Source organism: Zonotrichia albicollis, chromosome 3 (assembly GCF_047830755.1).
Source record: "Zonotrichia albicollis isolate bZonAlb1 chromosome 3, bZonAlb1.hap1, whole genome shotgun sequence".
Taxonomy (NCBI): domain Eukaryota; kingdom Metazoa; phylum Chordata; class Aves; order Passeriformes; family Passerellidae; genus Zonotrichia; species Zonotrichia albicollis.
In genome coordinates, this window is record NC_133821.1 from 17,797,774 (window position 1) to 17,820,532 (window position 22,759).

Here is a 22,759-nt window from a genome sequence, read left to right on the forward strand (position 1 = left end):
TGGCCAAAGGGACCTCCGGATGGGACTTTGAGCTGTGCCAGAAATGACAAAATACTGAGGAAGGGTGTGCATCTGCCCTCGCTCTGTTCATCGCCCTTCCTAGTCATGGCATGGGGGGCCTGAAGGAACTCCTGACTTGAGGACAAGGTGAAGACCAAGCATGGATCAGCCTCACAAAAAGGTAAGGGGGGAGCAGGGCTGCTGTCTGGCAGGAGGAAGGGTCTTGTGGCAGCGCAGAGAGGCTGTGCCCATTGCCAGGGAACAGCTGTGCCCTGCATGTGCCCCTGCAAGGAGCTGTGCTGCTGCCAGTGCCCCTGGAGCTGTAGGGCTGCTGAGCTGTGGGGCAGGGAGAGGAGCAGCAGGGTGCATGTGCAGCTGAGCCATTGCTGGAGAGCACAGGGCTCTGGGCTCCCTGCTGTCCCAGGGCAGCCCAGAGGCCAGGCTGTGCCTGTGGGAGCTCTGGGGAATGGCTCAGGGATTTTCCCCTGGCATGCCTCAAGTTGCTGCTGGCAATGAGAATGTTTCCATGTGCAGCTGTTTAGAAAATTCCAAGGAATGTGTCCCATGAAATATGGAGCTTCAGATGCTTTAGGTTTGCATTGCAGGCTCTGATCTATTTTGTGTCTCCACTTTGCAGCCTTGACTGGCTCCCCTCTTGCCAAGAGGTTTTCCCTGGAAAGTCCCTCCATGCTCCTTCCCTCCAAGCCATTGCTTCCCATCTGGAAGAGATCTCCTTCGACCATCCCAAACAAAATTTGCAGCAGAGAGCACAAGACTGTGAAACCTGGCACCAAATGTGAGGAGGAGAGCAGAAAGAAACATGAGCTCAATTGAGAAGAAAAAGGACATAAGGTAAAGAGACCAAGCTAAGTCCTGTGTGATAGATTTTCAGTTTATTTGCTGTGAGCAGAACTCTGAGACCTTTTCCCTGACAGGAACTGACCCTTTCAGTGAAGTTTGAACAGACCCTGATTTGGCTCTCCCTGCTGTCCCAGGGCAGCCCAGAGGCCAGGCTGTTCCTGTGGTAGCTCTGGGGAAGTGGCTCAGGGTTTTCTCCCAGGCTGCTTCAAGGTGCTGCCAGCAGGAGCATATTTCCCTGTGCAGCTGTTTAGAAATTTCCAGGAAGTCTGTTCCATGAAATCTGGAGATTAATGTGCTTTAGATTTACTCTGTGGACTCTGTTACATTTTATGTCTCCATTTTGCAGGTCTGACTGGCTCCACTATTGCCAAGAGACTTCCCCAGACACAACCTCTTCACTCCTTCCATCCAAGCCCTTGCCTCCCATCCAAGTGAGCTCTTCCATCAAACCAAGCACAATGTATGATGGAGAGAATGAGAAAAGGAAAACTAGTGTGGGTACAAAGATATCAGAAGAAGCAGCCAGGAGCAGAATTCAGAGACAAAAGGACATAAGGTAAGGAGACCAAGCTAAGTCCTCTGTGGTAGATTTTCAGTTTATGTGCTGTAGGCAGAGCTTGGAGACCTTTTCCTGATGCTGTGAGCGTGCAACACGTAGTGCCATTGTTTGTGTCCCAGAATCTCCTTTGTTGTAAAGAGTAATTTAAAAAATCCCCAAAAGTGCAAAACCTTACATAGAATTAAGTGGGAAATGCAAAAACAAAGGCCTTGAAAACTCCTTTTGAAAACAATCACTCCCTTGCCAGTGTCAGATTCTGGAGAGCACTGTGAATTCCCAGCTGTTTGGAAGGAAAGGGATCCTGTAGTAGTGGGGAGGCAACGGGCAGCACTTGAAGTAGTAGAGCCCTTCTCTCTCATCTTGGCAGCTCCATATTGTTGAGAGAAATTAAACTGATGCTAGTTTCATGAAAAATAAAAAAGGAAGCAATCTTTTCAGTAACTAAAGTACACTTTGAATTCCTCACCCATTAGAAGAGCTGATTATAAAGGTGTGAGTTCAATTAACTCACTTCTCTTGTCCCTGGTCGGCAGCTTCTTCTGAACCTACAACAAAAACCCAGAGAAAGGAGGAAGAGAGCTCTCAGTGCAAGACAGGACCTGGGATGCCTCTGTTCCCAAAGGATCTCATGGACCCTTTCAGTTTGGATACTCATGTGCTGGAGCCCGGCCTTGGGAATGGAGGTCTGGGCTCCCGGCTGGCTCAGGGGGCCTTGGCCCAGCAGCCCGGCTCACCCTCACAAAAAGGTAAGGGGGGAGCTGGGCTGCTCTCTGGTGGGAGGAAGGCTCTTGTGGCAGCGCAGAGAGGCTGTGCCCATTGCCAGGGAACGGCTGTGCCCTGCATGTACCCCTGCAAGGAGCTGTGCTGCTGCCAGTGCCCCTGGAGCTGTAGGGCTGCTGAGCTGTGGGGCAGGGAGAGGAGCAGCAGGGTGCATGTGCAGCTGAGCCATTGCTGGAGAGCACAGGGCTCTGGGCTTCCTGCTGTCCCAGGGCAGCCCAGCGGCCAGGCTGTGCCTGTGGGAGCTCTGGGGAATGGCTCAGGGATTTTCCCCTGGCCTGCCTCAAGTTGCTGCTGGCAATGAGCATGTTTCCCTGTGCAGCTGTTTAGAAGATTCCAGTAAATGTGTCTCATGAAATAAAGACCATCAGACACTGTAGTTTTGCATTGCAGGCTCTGATCTATTTTGTGTCTCCACTTTGCAGGCCTGACTGGATACAGTTGTGCCAAGAGGTTTTGCCGGGTAGTTTCCATGTTCCCTTATCAACCAAGTCTTTGCTTCCAGCCCAGAAGAGCTGTCTTTCCTCGAAGATCAGGAAGAGGTCGCCAACTGACCAAAGAGCGTTTCATGAATAGTATTGATGTTTTAGGCTTCATAGATACAACTGTACATATGTTATTTAGACGTCGTTATTTATTTATGTGCATTTATAAGATGTAGGTGGTGTTAAGTATGTTAAGTGTGTAGGTGTTAAGTGTGTAGGTGTTAAGTGTGTAGGTGTTAAGTGTGTAGAGTATGTAAGTGTTAAGTTTGTTAAGCATGTAGGTGTTAAGCATGTAGAGTAGGTTAGGTGTTAAGTATGTTAGGTGTTTTGGATAAATGTATTTTGATTGTCTATTTAAATTTTGATGACTTTTTAAAAACTTATTCTAAAAAAAAAATTTATTTATTTTTAAAAATTTATTTTAAAAAATAAATAAAATTGAAATAAACCAAAGGAACTTGTGACACCAGGACCTGCTAGCCTAGAGGTTAGGGGAATGCAGCTCACTCCATGTGCCAGTGTCTCACCACGTCCTTTCCTCACTGGGCTGCTCCTCTTCCTCTTTCACCACTTTTTCTTTGTATCCTTTGTGCTACTCTTTGTTACTTGGCATTACAACGGGGCCACCATTGATACGTTTACCGGGAAATGAATGCAAGAGATCCTGTCTAGTCAAAAGTTTTCTACCTTGATGCATTCTGTGCTCTCCTCATGCTCACTCCCTCTGCAAGTGTGGCTGCATTCTCAGCTGGCATCCACATGTTAGACATCAAGATATTCTGGATTGCTACTGGCTCCACTGGCCTTTTGGATGTCACGACAGTGGCATTAGATCACTGTTCTCTCCCTGCCCCTAAGGTGTCTCACAGCCACTGCTGATCTCCAGCCATGGCCCCAAAAACTCATTCTGCAGGATGCCAAAACCTGCTTTTCTCAAGGCCCTCATTTCTTCTGCTGCTGCCCTTCCCTCCCACACTTCCCCAGCAGCCTCTGAGCCCAGATGCTGCTGAGCTCTCGGCATGCTGGCTGCTCTCCAGCTCCCACACATCCATCAGCTCAGGCTCACTGGCATTTAGCAAGTTCAGCAGAGCTCCCTGCCCTGCTGCTCTCTGCAAGCTCTCTGCCTGCCCAACCAGCTCCAGGGCCCCCAGGCCATGGCCAGGAATGGGGCTGGAGGCACTGGGGTAGATGCACACCCATCCTAGGTATCCCATAATTTCTGGCCCAGCTGAAGAGCCAAATCAGGGCCTGTTCAAAGTTCACTGGAAGGGTCAGTTCCTGTCAGGGATGCATTGGGCCCTTTCTCTGCAAGGCTGAAATCAAGTACCCAAGCCTTGGATTGCACATTCTGTCTACCAAAGCTCTTGTTCATCTGCCTCCTCCTGAACCCCACAGCAAGCCCAAAACAACTGCAGGCTCTGGCCCTGCTGCAAAGGCCATCGTGTGCCGGGGCTCTGGGCTGCTCTCCCCATGGCTACCTCCCATCCCTTCCCTCTGGACAAAGCCATGCCAGAGCACACAGCTGCCCAGGAGCTGATGGAGTCGGGAAACAGCATCAGAGACAAAGGTGTAGAGGGCATGGCTGTACAAGCAGTCCAGGAGCCGCAGGACGCCGCGGAAGTCAGGGCACGACACATCCACAGCAGCGCCTGCTCCAGGGACACAAGGGCGCCCTTGTGCTGCAGGGGGACCGCGATACCTTCAGCGGGACCGGCGCTGCGCAGCGCCCACCCCGAGATGCGATGCCGAGACAGTCGCTCGATGGCCACCTGCGAGCCGAGGTGAGCGGCGGGCTGAGCTCGCCCCGCTCCGACCCGGCCCCGTCTCTTACCGGGGCGCCGTCGGCGAGCCGGGTCCCGGAGCAAACGCTGCCGCAGCCGCCGCCGCCCCAGGAGAGGCTTCTCCGCCCGTGCGGGCGGCACCGCGCTCTCGCCATTCTGCCCGGGGCACACGAACCCGGGGCGCTGCTGCTTGCCGAGCCGGCTCGGGGCCGGCGGCGGAGCTGGCGAGCGGCGGAGCTCGGACCGGGGAAGGCACCGGCGATGCTGCCGGGGACGGGGCGGGAATGGGGCGGCTGTGGGCGGAACCGCGGGAAGGGCTTCGTTCGGGGCCGGGGCCGGGCCGGGCGGAGCCAAAAGTTCGTGCTGCTCCTCCAGCACCAGAGCCAGCGGCACTTCCAGCGGTGCCACAGCCGGCACGGAGAGAGCCCGGCGGAGGCAGCGCTGCCAAGGAGCGCATTGCGGGACGGGGCTTGGGACAGGCGGAACACGGACGGCACGGTACAGCACGGCACAGTATGGCACGGGAGTAAAGGGAGTGTGAGAGTGATAAGGGAACGGAGAACGAGCAGAGACTCGAGCGGAAAACCGATCAAGAGAAGCGGTGCTGCTGCTGCCTCTGCGAACCCAACGGAGGAGCCGGCGCGCGTCCCGCGGAACGAAAGAAATTAACAAAGAAATCAATATCTGTGAAAGAAATAGCCGAATAAATCAACACAGAAATGAAGGAAAGTGTTGGCTTATAGCTTTCTCCTACTTTGGGTGAGATGAGGCATTTCCCTGGGAAGAATTCCCTGTCCTGATGGTTGTGCCAGAGCGGACTGGAGTGGAGCCATTAATTTTCAGGTAGAAAAGGGAAATTGTGTCAGTAACGTCATCTTTTTCAATCCTCTGTCGAGACAGTTGCAGGCTGCCAAAAGACGTGGTCTTTTGTTGAAAGAAAATGTTGCAATGTTGAACTCGGTCCCAAGTTTCTTTTTCCGCCAGAGGATGAGGAGGGGGAGTGTCCCAGAATCATGGAGTTGTGGCATGGTTTGGCTTGGAAAGGACCTGAAAGATCACATTGTTGCCCCCCCACCCCGTTGTGGCTGGGGACCCCTTGCACTAGATTGGCTTGTCTAGAGCTCCATGCAGCCTGGCCTTGAACACTGTCAGGGATGTCACATCCACACCTTGGGGCAACCTGTTCCAGGATGGTCTTTTTTCTGAATGCCTCATCTAAACGTACTCTCTTTCCATTTGGATCCATTCTCCCGTGCAAATGGTTTGAAATTTTACAAATGTTTTCCTATTAAGTATATGTGCAAATTTGCTGAAGTTCCTTTTGTATAATTTTGGTTACAGAAAGTTCCCTACCACTTCCAGGTTTTTTCCCTTTCTCTGCTCATTAATTTCCACCTCTATTCCTAAGTATCTACCATGTATTACTGTACTTCGGACAGAATTCACTTCACCTGATTCTAAGGTTTAGGCAGTTCTCTTTCTGTAAAACAGAAATACATTAATTCCTTTAAAACACAGGAGAAATACAGAAATTCTTTTGAAATACAAGACAAAGAAGGTCCTTAGCCAGGCTGACTAAACCTAGCATTACACAGGTCCAGCAGAGAACTCAAGCACCATAAGGAAGATATCTGGGAATGTTGTCTAGGAAGAGCAGAAAAGCTCAGGTGTGCACATTCCAAGCCTCAGGATCATGGGAATATCTGGTTATGTAGAGGTGCTGTATGTATCTTTCCCTGTTTATATGTTGGAACCAGTTCCCATTGGTTAATACATGATCAGCCATGTTTCTCACCCTTTGGATCAATATTAAATATTTCATATTAATGTTCAGTATATCTTCTGAACATCTGCAAAGGCATTTAGTACAGCTGTTGTGCAGAGTGACATTTTCTCCACACTGTGCCTCCCACAGAAGAAGTATTTCGCAGGGGAAATATTACTGCCTCAAAATTATCCATTTTCAATTGCAGGTCATCTCCATTTGGAATTCACACAAGTGCCCAGGATGGGCTTAGGGTCCAGCAGCTGTTCCTTAAGGCACAATGCTGCATGTGCAGCTTTCCTTTCTGTGGCCCTGGGCGAGGAGGGAACTGAAGGGTGCATGAACTGCCTGAACCTCCTACAATCTTAGGGCAAGCAGAAAAAAAAGTGAAAAAAAGTACTTTTCCACCAGGCATTCCTTAGGAACAGGCAGAGCCAACAGCCTGCAGTGAGAAGCAATTTGTGAATATCCTGCTCCACCAAGTGTCTGCAGCTGGATCTGCAGCACTGGGAAAGACGTGAAGAGGTTTTGCTGTGATCCCCTCTGCCTGTGACTGCAAACCGATCTGGCTTATTGTTTTTTCCTACTGTCTGGGTTATTGACTAATGAAGGACTAATGAAGGCAGGGGAACAAACTACCTCCAGGTACCAAAGGAAAATTACTCAAAATATTTGGCTACAGCGCTAGAAGGTGTTCTGAGGAGAAAGATGGATGGTACATTGTCGTAATGGGAATATGGCACCTACACACACCTCTCAAAAAACACAACTGGAGCACCAATCCAGCGTGGCAATTTCAGGTTTTTCTTCTAAATCTTTCCTTACTCTCACAATGGGGCACAATTTTACTTTTTTTCATGACATACCATAACGTTGTTATGGCTTTCATTGTTATATGCTAAAAAGCAGAACAGATGTTTGAAAACAAAATCTCTACAAAATTTCATTGATTAAGATTTTATGAAATATTAAAAATTTAAAAGCATTATCAAAGTGTCGTCTTCCAATATTGAGGATCTTCCCCAGCAGAAAATAGTTATGTACAGACAGTGCAATATGTTCTCCATCCTCACACTGGGGAGGTTTTACACCCACTCCCCAAAAGAGCTTTCATGCCACAAGAGACAGGAACTGTGTCTCTGAAAAGGTTTTCTCGACCTATGGTAAATGTAATTTAAGCAAACTTTTATTAGCAGTGATAAGGAACTTTCTGTAAGCAAAATTATACAAAAGGAACTTCAACACATGTCCCTAAAAGGATAAATCAATGTAATTTTTTATCAGACACCACCATGAATTGGAAAAAAATGCACTATTTAATTTTAAGCAGAATTTTAGTTTTAGTTCTTAGGCTTCTTTGTATTAAAAGGAGCTATTTCAAAATCAAAGTCACATAAAGTTCAGCATGTAAATAAGCTGAAGTTATCATTGGTCAAGATCTGTTGCTGAAAGGCAAGGGCTCTGAATGACATTTCAACAACCGTGTGCAGCAACAGGAAAAACAAGAACACACAAAACCAGAGAAGCAACAGCATCTCCCAGAGCACAGCATGAGGAGGGAAATTGTGCCCCCACCTCAGTGCATTGTCAAACACTACCTGCAAGCTGCTGCAGACTGGAATCCTGATTCCAACACTGACCAGGGCTGGGGGAGCTGGAAGAACAGCTCTTCCCACACTGGAGTTTGCCTTTTCCACCTGAAGTTGTGCAGGCAATTCAACATGTGAAAAATGCATATTTTATGATTGGCTTTTTGCAAATATTAAAATGAATATTATATGTGTTATGTTAGAAAGTTATGTTGTATTAATTTTCTCAAGTAGTATGTTAAATATAGTTTTAGGTAATAACAAAATATTCAAATATAAACTATACTATGTAGGATACTTTTTTCCTAAAGAAAGGACTCACACTGAGATAGCAGCCACAGGACACCTGAATCTTTCAGAGAAAGAGAATTTATTGCTCCATTATCAAGAGAAACAAACTTCTTCCTGCCTCACTCAGCTATGAAGATGCCATTAGGAGTATGGGGAAAAAGCTGACACTGACCAGACAGAATCCTGTGTTTGAATGGAATTTATGCATCATGGATGAGGTGTATGAATATGCAACAGGCTGTTATTTTTAAGGGTTAATCCTCTGTTAATGTGGGTCCTTTTTCGGGCTTATTTTGCCCAGAAAGAGGTACCAGGACTGTCCATAACTCTTTGTTTTTATTGTCTCATATTGTCCTAATCCAAATTGTCCAAATTTTATTACTACTCTAATTATATTGCTATTTTTATAACCATTTTATTACTATAAAACTTTTAAAATTTTAAAAACAAGTGATTGGCGTTTTTCACAAACAGTTGCTTTCAAAAACTGACTGAGCACATTCCCATGTCGACATTCCCACCTCCCTGCTGTTGGACTGGCAGGGAGTTGGACATCAGGAGGAGGTTGCCCTGAATGCTGCCACTCATGGCACTCAGAGGTGCTTTAGTAAGAAGCTGAACCTTGGCTTCAATCACCAAAAGGAAACCCAAGCAACTTGACTATGGTGAGAGTCAGTAAAAGTTTAGTTAATCAGAAAATCACATTATTTTTGTTGGAGGTGTTTTCATATTATAGAGGAAAGTTGGCTGTGCTTTTCTTGTGGTTACAAAGAAAAAGGTGGCAGGAAACATTGTTCTGTCAGTGAAATCTGTTTAAAAAGCTCAGATATACATGAAAATCCCAAAAAACGCCTGTAATTGAGGCCAAATGAATGAGCGAGAGCCACACTGCGTATGGCAGTGTACCCAAATGACAAAAATCCCAAAACTTTCCTATGGAAGGAAATAATTTCTGGCACATGTGGAGCATCCATCACGGCCAAGGGGCTTCTGGGAAGCTTTTTTGCCATCCCAAGGGCTGGAGAATGACCGCGGGGCTTGAGTGGGGCGTGGCCGGGATGAAGGGCGTGGCCTTTGGTGATGGGCATGGTCCAGGCTGATGGGTGTGGCCTGGGTGATGGGCGCGGCCGGGTTGGGGCGGGGCCTGGATTGAGGGGCGGGGCCGCGGTTCCGGTGCGCGGCGGCGGCGGGATCGGGCCCGGGGTCGGGATGAATGAGGCGGAGGGGCTGCGGCAGCGGCGGCCGCTCCGCCCGCAGGTCATCACCGAGGACAGCCCGGCGCAGGAGGCCAAGGAGGGCAGGTGGGGCCCGGGCGGGGCGGCCGCCGTGACGCTGCGGCTGCAGGGCCCAGGCTGGGCCCGGCCCCGGAGCGCTGCCCGGGAGGACGCACACACCGCCCGCATGGCGCGGCCGGGCCCGGGGAGCGGCGGGCCGGGCTCGGAGGGGCTGGGAGGGCTGGGGGTTGCCCCGGGGCTGGGCACTGGGGGCACCGGGCCGCTGCGGAGCGGGGCCGCGGTTTGCCGGCTTGGCTGGTGCTGGGCACCCGCGGGTGCCGGCCCGGAGCTCTGCCCCTCCTGGAGGGGCTTACGGTGAGGAGGGGCTGGGACGGAGCCTCACCTGTGCTGCCGACCTGCAGGAACGGCTTTCAGCAACAAAAAAATGGGTTTTGCCTTCCCTTCCCTTCCCTTCCATTCCCTTCCCTTCCCTTCCCTTCCCCTCTCCTGTGTATCTTTTGCCAGGCAAGCAATAAGAGTTATCCCAGCGTGGCTTGTGCAGGTTTATTTTGGGTGTGATTGAGTCCTGTGTAATTGTGGTTTAGGCTGTTTATGTCTTGGTAATAGTTTAAAGCGTAATCTGCGGGTTTTCGACTGATCTGCACGTGTCTGGCCTAATAAACAGTCAGTTTGTGGCTAAGTTAAAAAAGGATTCTGTTTACAATTTTCTGTTTAGGAATTTTACAAAATCACTTCATTATGATTAAAGGCAGTAGCTGTAATGAGGGAGTGGTAGTGTTTGCTTTGCCTTTCATTGCATAAGGTAGCTGATGACTTGTAATGCTTTTGTTCACCATCTATTACAGCTCTTCTGATTTGAGTACTTTGCAGATTCTTATCTCTGCCCTTCGGGGCATGAGAATGAAAGGCTGGTGGCTTGCAGTCCGCCCCTGTTTTTGGAGGAGAGCATCAGCATCTCTGAGCTCGAGAGGCTGCTCCTCCTGCCTTCAGCCTCTCTTGGTGCACAAATCAGTTGAATTTCTAGGGCTCTGTCACTGACCCAGAGTATTCACTGGGGCTGCTCTGTATGGAGAAAATTTCTGGACCTGGCCTTTTTCTGGCCGTGACAGAATCTCTTGAGGACAGCTCTGGTCTTCAAAAGCTGGTTTAATGTCTTGGCTTTTTAGTTGTAGTAACAGCTGAATTGCTGTAATTACAGCTGGAGTCCTGGTAAGTTGCTTTATTGAGATTTGTGGCTGCAGGCCATGTTAATTAATCACAGGGACACAATTGACTAAGGTTTTCTCTTTCGCTGTTAGTGGACCTTCACCTCAGTGATTCTCTCCAGTGACTGACACTTGTCCCTATTCAATATTGTGCAGATTAAGAAGGATTCTGAGTAGATGAATTTTTAGTTTATTTTTTGTAAAGCTTTTGTGCTTTATTTAAATTCTTGTGGTTTCAGCAGTATCTAAACTAGGTCTTGCAGTTTGCAGGCTTGAAGTGTGAGTTTGCTTGTCACCTTATTCTTCCTGCCTTTTTCCCTTTATTGTCAGTTCCTTGCAAGTTTGCTTGAGGATCAGAGATGGTCCTTACTTAAACTTTTAGGAGCTTTAATTAGGTTGGCTCTGGCAGATGAGTTCCCATTCTGTTCCTGTTCATTCTCAGCTCCTTTTGTGTGAGCTGTTCTCAGCTATCACAGAGATGCTCAGGTGTCTGCTGACAGTATTTTAATCTTACATTGTTGAATTTCCATCTCTTGGAGGACAGTGGACAGACCAGGCCAAAAGGCTGAAATCTTTTTGTAAATTTGGGGTTTGGCTTTTATCCATACACCCTGCTCTCGATTCCAGATTCCAGGGGACCCAGACTGGGAGGTTTTTGCTTCCTCAAGACATCTCCTGTTAAAGCTGGAAGGGCTTAAATCCTGCCTAAATCCCGTTGCCTTGTTCTGTCCTTGCTGTTCTCACTGATAATCCCAAAGGTTACCTTGATGCTGATATCAGTACAAGTGCATGTGTGTAGCTGCCCAGTTGGGATATTTGTGCTCTGGGCAGTCGTTCATATTCCCTGCTGTCTGGATTGACTAATGAAGGACAAAACAGTAGAAGTGGTGCAGGGGTTAGTGCAGCACCACCAGGCACTGTTTGTCTTTATTGGACTGATCCTGTCAGGAGCCTGTCTGGGCCAATGAATGGTTCAGAACAGCTAAAATTAGATGTGCTGCTTTCCCAGTTCAAGGCTGGAGTTTGTTGGGCTTGGCTCTCTGCTTTTCTCTGTAAATGCCTGATTGATTCCTCTAAAACTCGTAGAGAGCAAAATGCAGTTTTCTCCCGTGGAAGAAATTTTTACTTATTTTATTGTGTGTTTTAATGGATAAAGAAAAAAATAATTAATTGATTTTGTGTTCTGGGGTTTGAGTTCCAAACCAGTGCTCACTAAGTTAAGCAGCCATTCATTTAGCTTCTTCTGTGTTTGTTGTTTTCGTGGAAGTTTTTATTCAAAACCATTACCAAAACTAAAGATCAAGTTAAAAAAAAACACCAAGCAAACCACAACCAAAATATCCTGTTTCTCAGGTGGTTTGTTTTGGTTTGGCTTATTTTTTTTGTTTGTTTTTATTTTAGTCAGCTGTAACTTGTAGCATGAATGAAATTTTCACATAAAAATGTTCAGCCTTTTATGCCAGTGTCCTGAGACCTTTCTCTTATCCTAATATGTTCAAAATGGACCTTGAAGGTGAGGATGGTGGTTGTGCAAAGGTGTTACTGTTTCCTTTTCTGAAGAAAAAAGTTTGCTACATATATTTTAAGGACTGTTGTATCTGAAAACTATGTTAATGCTATTTCTTGTTTGGTTTGGCAGTACTTACAGCAGCAAGGTGTTCCGTGTCACCTTCCTGACTTTGGCTGTGTCTGTGGCTGTGCCACTGCTTGGAGTGACTGTTCTCCTGGATTGTCCTATAGACCCTCAGCCCATAAGGTAAAAGGTTGTTTTGTTTTGAAGCAAATGTTCTGCAAGCCTATCTTCTCCTGTATGCTCTGCTGTTGTTTCAGCAAACAAGAGTTAACAGTGCCAAGTGGTTCTGTCTGGATTGAGAAACTGGGGAATGATTGCAATATTATCCACACCCAGTCTGTTTCTGAGCCAGAAATGTGCTGTTATGTGTCCCTGCTGATCATGGAAGGAGCTGAATTACTTTCTTTAATCATTAACCTAGAAAATTTTTGTCTGCTACCCAAGCTGTCAGTGCAGCTTGTGATTACACAGGTGCACTCTTGCCTTCTGTGAGACAAGAACTGCGTTTTCACTGAGGGCCAAGTGCTCAAGCCACTGCAACACTTTTTGAACTACGCTTTTTGTAAAGATAAGTCAGGTGTGCAGGAGTTGGCAAACTGGGGGAAAAAATGATCAAATATGTTGCTCAAGAATGTTTGCATTTTGTGCAAAGGATCACATGCTCCTCCTGTTTTGCAGCTTGAAGGAGCCTCCCCTCCTGACAGGTGTTTTAGAGCCCAACACCAAGCTACGGAAAGCTGAACGGCTGTGGGAGAACCAGCTGGTGGGACCAGAGTCCATTGTCAATATTGGGGGTAAGCACTGACAAAAACAGCTTCTAAAGAAGGCTCTTTAAATGTTGTTCCATTTGTTCAGCAGTAGCCCTCTTAGATAACAAACTCTGGAAGTTAATTTCAATGTGCAGGTTTTCTAAAAGTTATTGTGTTATGCAGAAAAACCTAGGTTGTCTATGCTGTGTTTAGTTTTTCTCCTCTTTCTCTAGGATTTGTTGGGCTTGGCTCTCTGCTTTTCTCTGTATGTAACCTCTCCTATGTATATGTTTAGTTTTTCTCCTCTCTCATGAGTTTGAAGTAAATCTTGTTGTCACATTAAAAATCCCTGTCTTCCAGGACTGAGACCATCAACAGTGTAGTCAGGGGCTACTAACATTTGGAGGAAGTGGTCCCATTTTTCATTTGGGAAATGAAAAACTAACTGGGAATTAATATTTAGAAACTATTACCTGTTCTTTTAAAGCTCGTTGCTGCTGAGTGAGCTGAATTTTGTGGTGTTGGTCTTTGCTTTTATGACAGGAAACAAGTCTCAAATTGATAAATAGCTTATTTACATTTTAATTCTATTGCACAATATCATATCCCATATTCATAACTCCCTTATATTCTATAATAATAACTCTAAAAGCTTAGATTCTTCTTGCAAGAAATCTAACCACCATAGGTGCCACTTTTCTCTTGTGGCAGGTGGGTTCTTCTCAAGTCACAAACCCATGCCACCTCTGAGCAATTTCTTAATGAGTTCCCTGTCCTTCTAATGCCATGACATCCTCTTAGTGGGAGCCCAGCATTGTGCAGGAGTTGTTTCTTTTGACTCCTGAAGGAGGGGTAATACTTGGAAATACTCTTAACCCTTACTGAAAGATCCTTCGGTGCAAGAGGTGCTCAGTAGGTGCCATATAATTTATTTTCCTTCTAGTTTATCTTCTAATTTATTAGTGAAATATTTGTAAGAAATTACATTACCCAGTAAGAAGCTACTGTAAATTCTTTCCTCAGATTGCTCTTTACCTGTATCTGCTAACAGTGTGCTAAAGGGATTACCTGAAGCTATTGATTTTTTTATGGTGCCTGGTTTTATCAGTCTTGTTGGAAACTCTTTATGGAAACCTTCCTGCAATGGGCAACTGACCTATGAGTGAAATAATCAACCTGACTGGGAATAAGTTTTCTATGAATAAATGAGCTGAGTTCTCCTTATTCCCTACTTCATGCTAGTAGAAGGATGCTTACCAGTATTGTTTTGTGATCAGCTTAATCACACAAGTTGTTTTTGCAGATGTTCTGTTTACTGGGACAGTTGATGGGAAGATTATCAAAATTGAAGATGGAGAAATACAAACAATAGCCAGAATTGGCCATGGCCCTTGTGGTGAGTTGACAGCTCCTGAGCACAATGTGTTTGAAAATGTCTGGGTCCAGGGCATGTGTTGGTTAAGCTGTGTTCAGTCTGGATTGCAGGTGCACATCTTGTTCTGCAGAAATTTGTCGCAGAAATATTATGTGAAGTATGAGTGAAAATATTGGAACATTGGAAGGAAGAGTAGAACAGAGGGCCAAAAGAATGGAAATGGGTGGTTTTAATAGCAAAGCACACAGTTTCCAGCTGTAAAATTTAGGAATGCAAGGAGGTTTTGTGTCATGACTACCAGGTCTCCACTGTGGATGATGTGCTGGTGGAAGATCCTGCATCTTAACATTGGGAGGAGGACAAGAGTGAAGCGCATCACAAATAACATTCCTTTTCCTGTTAGTCCATCCAGAAAAAGCATCTGTCTTAAGAAAAAAAACATGGGCAGCAACCTGGTCTAATATTTATGAAAGCTGAAGTCACCAAGATTTTGAGCTGAAGGGCCACCTCATAAAAACTGAGGACTTCTAAACAAGTGTGAGTGAACTCAAGCTAATTTGTGAGTGGGAAAGTGTCTTGGTTTAAAACAATTATACAGACAGGACACTCCAAAATTAGTTATCTCTCCTTGTATTTTTAACCTTTTTCACCAATAAGGAGAGATGAATGTGAGGAGATGTAAGTGAAAAAAATAGCAGTTCACTAAAAATAAAACAGCAACAACCAAGATAACAGTAATAACCACTAGATACAAATGTGCTGAATCTTGTTGACAAAGAAAAACAGTAACCAAGCGTCCATGATCACAGAACCCCCTCATCCCCCAAACAACAGCCACCAGGGAACAAGGACAAAACAGAAGAATCCTTTCCAAAACCAGTCAAATGCTACTGATCCATCTGCTCCACCTGAGAGGAGCTGTCCTGACAGTGGCAGCTGGAACTGGGTCAGTGGCTGGGACTCCTGGAGAGAGGGGATGGTGCTGGTGGAGCTGTCCTGGGTGGCAGCAGCAAAAAAAGATCTGAAGGAAACGTCCTCCGTGGCCCAGAAACTGAGCAACCAGAAGGATGTTCCAGAATCCTCCAAAGCCTGGAGATAAACAAACCTTCCTTGCACTGCCTGACTCAGAGAACCTGCCCCAGACAGCTTTCTTGGCAGCCTGGCCAAAAAAAGCTGCAGCCTCTGCTCCCAAGCCCTGGGGAGGACAGAGGAGCTCTGTGTGCCTGTTCCTTCTCTTTTAGAGGGACCCCAGGTCACCTGCCTCTCTTCTTCCAGCTCCTGGCTTCCAAAGGGACAGCAGTCATCTTGGGCAGGTTGGTGTAGGGAAGATATGGAATACAATACACCTTTTTTTGGGTTACCAGGACAGAAGGACAGCAACTTACTTAGAGATTTTAAATATAAATATCATCTTCTCCATCTACGGAATTTTGCCTTGCATTTTGTTGTGCCTCTTTGCCTTCTTGTGTTTGTAAGCACAGTGGGAGTTGTTGCTGCACTTAGAGATCCTGCATTGGTCATGGTATTTTTGTTTTCTTACTGCTAAATTGCAGCTATTTCTTGTGGAATTCTGCACCTCTTTCTGAACAAATTATTTGCTTCATTTAATGGGATTTCTGGAACTGAGTGAGGAAAACTGGTGGCAGCTTATTTATTACAGAACCATCTCTGTGGAGAGCTTAATGTCCATCTCAGCAGTGCCTGAGAAGCCTGGCTGGTGTTTGTTGGGACTGATGGGGGTTTTGTTTGTGGCAATGATACAGAAACTCACCTGAGGTGTTTGTTTGGGACTGATGGGGGTTTTGTTTGTGGCAATGATACAGAAACTCACCTGAGGTGTTTGTTTGGGACTGATGGGGGTTTTGTTTGTGGCAATGATACAGAAACTCACCTGAGGTGTTTGTTTGGGACTGATGGGGGTTTTGTTTGTGGCAATGATACAGAAATTCACCTGAGGTCCTGCAGGCCTGTGCTGTTTGCCAGTTAGAAATGAAGGTCAGGAATTGTTGCTGTCCCTGTTAGCTCTCTCATGATGACATGTTCATCATTTATTCTATGTAATTTTATGTGGATGATTAGACATGATTAGACTCTCACATGATTAAACTCTGGGCTGACTTGGCAGCACTCTCTTGGCTGCCTGGTAAGTAGAACAGCCTTGGTAGGACAGCTGATGGGAAACTGGATTTAGGAATGAATGTGGGTGGGAGTGGGTGTGAAGGACTTTCTCCTCATTTCCATTGGGCTTGAGCAGCTTGGGAGAGGTGGGAAGGATGTGCTGCCCTGATTCTTTGGGGCAAAAATGTCTCTTGCTAAGGTTTTCAGGCTGCTGATGTCCTGAAGTTCTTAGCTCTTCAGGACTCCAATATCTCCTTGAATTTATCTAAATTCTTCAGGTTTGCAGAATTCCCCTTCCTCCTCATATAGAAGTCTTCAGTGTCTTTGTTTTGAGAAATTAGCTGTTCATGACAATGTTGGACCTTTTCAGAGAAAGAAAGGGTTTTTTAATTTAAAAATTATTTAATTCTAAAAACAGAGCATACACACCCCGAAACCTGCAGAAAAGTGATTCTTTTGGAGAAAAAGCATTTTGTTAAATCCAGTTTTCTGATTTTACCCCACTTTGGGCAGCTGTTAGTTACTAGCCTGACAGATTCTATGCTTATCTCCAGACTGGTGAAAACACAGCATGGGGATACCTGCTTCACTCCCACCTAGTAAAGAAGAAATCATTTTTAAATGAATGTATGTGCCGTATGTATGCCATAGAGCTTTTACAAGCCACAGTTTAACTCAAAGGTCACATGTGCAAGCAAAGGAAAAAAAAACAAACAAACCAAACCTCAAATATTTTATTTATTATTTTATTTATATTTTATTCTGTATTTTCCATCAGCCAGTGATGCCTGACTGCTTCTCAGGAAGAAGGACTGCAGCACGTGTGGAGTTTGTTTAGGAAGGCAAATGTAAATAATAATTCCTCCTCCTTTTTCTTAGCTTTCATATGTGGCATTGAATGTCCCTGTGGTCACTTTGGGCCAGCTGTCCTGGCTGTGTCCCCTCCCAGGACCTTGCCCACCCCCAGCCTGCTGGAGGGAGCATTGATGCTGTGCCAGCCCTGCTCAGCAGTACCAAAACACATTTTTAGCTGCCTGTGCAAAGCACAGCACTGGGAGGGCTCTTCATCCCAGCCAGACCCAAGACACCTGTGTGGGTACCCTGAATGCCTTGTATTTATTTCTGTTTGGAAAACCATTTTAAAATTGTTTCCTTAGGAGGCCGTGGGGATGAGCCAACGTGTGGAAGACCACTTGGCATGAGAGTGGGGCCAAATAACACCCTATTTGTGGCAGATGCTTATTATGGACTCTATGAAGTTGATCCTGATACAGGTATGACTTTTCGGCTCCAAAGTTTTCTTCCACTGACACATCTGGGCTTCGTTTGCAGTTTTGCCAGATGCTGCAGGCAAAACAATGCCTGTCTTTTTTTGTGAAGTGATTTGAGACTGTCTAGATGAAATGAGTCATGCAAGAACTTGATATTTATTTCCCTGTAACAATCACTTCCTCTCTGTGTCTGGCTGTCTGCATCAGAGCTACCAGTGACTTATCTTCTGGTGTTACATAGTTTTTGTTGTTAAAATTGGTGTCCTAAGATCCATGAATAGAGCTCTGTTGTAGCTGTTTTGGCTTTCGTAAAAGGAAAAGAAAAAGATTGATAACAGAAAACCTTTTGTCATGTTTGCTGTACTTTTGTTTCTGCCTTGATCTCACTGTGGTAGTGAGAAGCTCTTCACTTCCCTGTAACCCAAATCCACACAAAGTAAAGAGAGATGCATTTTGGTGTGGCTACATTGTGTGTCTTTTTTTTCCTTCTTTTTGTATCCAGGTGAAACAAAGATGCTTGTGTCAACCAAAACACCAATAGAGGGCCAGAAGTTGTCATTTGTAAACGATCTTACAGTGACCAGGGATGGGAGGAAGATCTACTTCACTGATTCCAGCAGTAAATGGCAAAGACAAGACTACTTGTTCCTGCTTATGGAGGGCACAGATGATGGGCGGCAAGTATCTCCTTCCCTGCCCTGCTTTAGGGCAAATTTGGGAGAAAACCTCCAAAGGGAGCCCCTCCAGAAAGCAAACCCACACAGACCCTCCCTCCAACCAGTTCAGGAAGGATTCGTCAGAGAGAAGTGGAAAGAACCTGTTTATTTAACAAGCACAGCACCCCCCAGCACACAAAATTAACAGTACCAGATGGCACCACTCTGAAAAAGATGACAAATTCAGAAAGTCTCTCTTAGGGGTGGTCACTCTGTTATCAGTCCCTCAGGTGCTGGGGTAGCTGCACCACAGGGTACAAACTCTCAATGTTTCCAGGTCCCAGTCCAGAGCAGGTTTGAGTAGGAAAGGAAAGGAAAAACAGTCCAGGGAAAAATTTGGACTGCTTAGCTAAACTAACTAATGAGCAGAAGCAAAAAGCAGGAGCAAAGCAGAAGCAAAAGCCAAGCAAAAGGCAAAAGCAGCAATATGTACTGCTCCATCTCTGTGTCCTGCCAGCTGTGGGGGCATGGCTGAAAACAAAACCAAAACTAAACATTCACTCTTCAGAGCCAGTCTTGAAGGCACAATGTAGCCATGATATTTTCTGAAAAATCTTTTGCTCAGAATTTTTCCTCCTGAGAAGTTGACAGGCCTCAGGAACAAAATGTAAACATTGATTATCTGCTGCTGTGGAATGCAACAGGTGCATCTGTGATTGGTCTCATGTTGGTTGTTTGTAATTAATGGTCAATCACAGCCCAGCTGTCTGACTCTGTCCGAGACACAAGCTTTTGTTTCTTTCTTTTTCTATTCTTAGCCAGCCTTCTGATGAAATTTTTTCTTCTATTCTTTTAGTATAGTTTTAATATAATATATATCATAAAATAATAAATCAAGCCTTCTGAAACATGGAGTCAGATATTTGTCTCTTCCGTCATCCAAAAACCCCTGTGAATACCATCACAGCACAGAACATAATATCCAGCATAAACAGAACACACAAATGGGGTACAAGCATCATAACATCACCCTAGGACACCAAGGCATTTCACTTGCTGTCAGCTCAGCTGTAGGAGTGCAATTCACCACTTCTTTGATCTTCACATTTTTTCTCTTTATAAACTCACCTTTGTAAACACTGCACTGCACAGGGGAGGGTGAGGGAATTGTGTGGGTGTTGCTAATGAGACCTGCAGCAAAATGCATGAGATTCCCCTTTTTTCTTCAAGAGGACTGGCATGGAGCTTTGTTTTAAAAGGTGTTAGCATTGCATTCAGCACAAATCCTTCATGAATGCTGCCTTGTTATTTCCTGGCTGTTCTGCCTTCTTAACTTAAGTGTGGTGCATGTGAAAAAAGGTGGAATGCCTGAAAAATGAAACACAGATGCATAAATATTAATCTTCACTCAAAAATGGTTTTTTCTTTCAGCCTCCTTGAATATGACACAGTGACAAAAGAAGTGAAAGTGTTAATGGTGGGGCTGAGGTTTCCCAATGGTGTGCAGCTCTCTCCTGCAGAAGACTTTGTCCTGGTGCAGGAGACAACCATGGCTAGAATCAGAAGGTGAGTATGACTTTGGAATTATTACTAATCTGTGTAGAGATTGTTTAAATAAATGAATGGAATGACAAACCCTACACTTAAGTTATGCCTGTTTAAAAACGACAAAGAAGGTGACCTTCCTCAATACTTAATTTTTTTATTTCACTTTAAACATCTGGGTTGCATAATCTTTCCATCATGGGCTCCTTAAACACAGTGGAGTAAGCTGACTTTTCCTGGGGAGAAGTGTGTGGCAGTGCTGTATTTCCCTCTACCAAAATAATGGGAAAAATTATTTTTTAAATATTAGGACTCTCATTTATTATTTAAACTGTTGAGTTAAGATGTTCTAATCTATTATCTATACTTTTCAGGTATTATGTGTCTGGGCTGATGAAAGGCGGAGCAGATATGTTTGTTGAGAATATGCCTGGTCTTCCAGACAATATCAGGTTAAGCAGCTCTGGAGGATATTGGGTAGCTATGGCAGCTGTGAGACCCAATCCTGGCTTTTCTTGGTTGGACTTCTTATCTGAAAAAACATGGATTAAAAGGATGATATTTAAGGTAAAAAAAAATATTAAAAATATTTTTTTAAATACCCCCTTTAGTAGAGGAATGGAAGTGATAAATATTTGTTTCTTCCTCTTCACAGGAAGATTTAAAAAACTTTAGGAGCTGTGGTTAAAACTGTTGTTACTTTCCCCTGGTAGAACAGCCTTTATATATTAATAGGTAGTAAAATTTAACATTTGCTTCTTTGAGTAGCAGGTACACATCTCTTAAGTTGCCTTCCATCTTGATCTTAGGAAAGAAAAAGAGACTATGTCTAACCATGCAGCAAGACAGGATCTTCATTTGGATATGTGAAGACATCACCTGAAGTGCCTAAACTGCTTATTGCCAGGTGTCTGAAGAGCATTTGGGAAGTGTGAGCTGTTCCCATGCCTGCCCTAGGCACCCTAGGAGACAGTGTGCACCTTGTGGATGGTGTTAGGTGACATTTCTGGTTCACTTATGCCTGTTTTTGTGTCACCCTGCTTTAGGATGAGCAAGGATAATGTGGTTTTTTTAAAGGCTAAAGAAACAGCATGGTGCTTTTTAAACAATGCAAAGACTTGAAAACACTTCTGTCCTCAAAAAATAAAAAAGAGCAAGCAGTGCTTAGGGTTTCATTCCAGCTGAACAAGGTGTGTGCTGTCCCTGTCTCTCTGGTGCAGTGCAGGAGCTCTGAGTGATGCTGAGGGGAGCTTGGCATCAGCTGCACCAGAGCAAGCTGCTGTCTCCTGTGTGGGCAGCCTTTCAGCCTGCCTCTGGAGCAGAGTGAGCTTCTGCTGATCCTTTTGTTTCTTCTCCAGTTGGCTTTTCAGATATTGATGTGTTAACCCTGTGTAAGAGTGTTCACTCAAAATGTGTCCTTGTGTTCTTAGCTGCTGCTTCTGAGGAGTGTGGAGTGGTCTTTGCCTGTGTAAATGTCTGAGATCAGATTGTGGAGAGCAAAACTTTTTGTTGATTTTTCTTTCTTTTTCTTTTCTTCCAGTTGCTGAGTCAGGAAACTGTGACAAAGTTTGTGCCCAGATATAGCCTTGTTGTTGAACTCAGTGAGACAGGAGCCTACAAAAGGAGCTTCCATGATCCCACTGGGGTGACAGTGGCTTATGTCAGCGAGGCACACGAGCACGACGGGCACCTCTACCTGGGATCCTTCCGCTCTCCCTACATTGGCAGACTTGATCTCCAGCACGTCTAACTGCCTGCCCACAATGAGTGCCACTGTCCTGTGCTGCTCCACAGGTGCAGAGGGAGCATGAGCTTGAGGCAGTGTGTGACCAAGTGACAAAAAGTGTGACAAAAAGTGACAAACTGTCTGTTACGGTGCAGCAGCACTGTGGCCGTAGGAAGAGATACTGTACCTGTCCTCTGTCTTGGCTCACTGCTCACACTCTGGGGCTGGCCTGTATTACTGTTCACATCTGAGGACTATGGGGAGGCATCTTCATTCAGTTCTTTGTTGCTCCAAGGAAATCCACTGATTTTCCTGTGCCCAGCCTTGTTTGGAATCATCTTGAACAGACACCATCATGTCGCCTTTCATGCAACTGTGTGTCCTCTTACTCTGGAAGGAATTGTGATGGATGGAGTTTAATTGTGTGTGATTTGGGTGGAAGAGGGTGGCTTGCATGTGTTAATTTCTGTTTTAGTGCCTCCTGTCCAGGAGTGATTACAGTGCATGTTCTAATGTTCTACCATGGTGCTGTGGTAGAGGCAGCAACATCCAGGACATGCCTAGGAATCCAGTTATGCCATTGGGTTTCTTCAGTCCCAACCTGTGTAAGTAATGTCAGACATTGCAATTAACTGTTAATCAACATGCAGAATCAAACTGGATCGTTACCTGTGGACTCCTGTGTTTCTTTATAGCATTGAGGTCAGATGATGAATGAAAACTGCATTTTCTGTGTTATTAAGAACTAGTTCCAATGAGTCTGAAAAGGGTTGTTGTAGTATTTCTTCCATGTTTTACCAGGTCCTGAAAGTCTCCTGTTCATTATCTATGTGACCATTCCAGGGAGAAGAGGGCTAGCTGCAGGAATCCTCTTCAACGTGCTTTTTATGGAGAACTGGTAAAGATTTTGGGGAAGATTGTTTTCTGAAGGTGGATGTGGACTCAAATGGCACCTGTAAAATCTGCTGTTGGTGGATGAGGAAGGCTTTGGTGGCAGTTTTTGGAATGCATGTCCAGAGACTTCCTCTGTTAACAGCTACTTGGTAAATGTGGAGAATGCTTTGCTGCCAGCTTTGCAAAGGAAAGCCTGTGCAGTTTCATTTTGTGGCTGGAATGGCTGGCAGCACAAAGGTATACTGGCACCTTCAGGGATCTGCTTGGTAGAATACCATGGGATAAAGCCCTGGAGGGAAGAAGA

The 22,759-nt window shown here is 45.4% G+C and overlaps 1 protein-coding gene across 4 annotated transcripts; it reads left to right on the forward strand.

Moving 5' to 3' along the window:
• The first annotated feature begins 9,247 nt into the window (after positions 1 to 9,247).
• APMAP (adipocyte plasma membrane associated protein) lies at positions 9,248 to 22,229 on the forward strand. Of its 4 annotated transcripts, none has more exons than XR_012579419.1 (10): positions 9,248 to 9,409; positions 12,188 to 12,304; positions 12,800 to 12,915; positions 14,174 to 14,266; positions 17,521 to 17,637; positions 18,137 to 18,311; positions 19,722 to 19,856; positions 20,210 to 20,402; positions 20,645 to 20,832; positions 21,376 to 21,514. XR_012579419.1 is itself a non-coding variant. In XM_074536859.1 (9 exons), exons 1-9 carry the CDS (start codon positions 9,318 to 9,320, stop codon positions 21,583 to 21,585), a joined length of 1,248 nt encoding a protein of 415 aa, XP_074392960.1. In that variant the 5' UTR covers positions 9,248 to 9,317; the 3' UTR covers positions 21,586 to 22,229. The 4 variants fall into 4 exon arrangements, 2 of the variants coding, with proteins under 2 accessions (XP_074392960.1, XP_074392961.1); XR_012579420.1 differs by having other exon boundaries at positions 20,645 to 20,742; positions 21,376 to 21,494; XM_074536859.1 differs by lacking the exon at positions 20,645 to 20,832 and having other exon boundaries at positions 21,376 to 22,229.
• Positions 22,230 to 22,759: the final 530 nt, after the last annotated feature.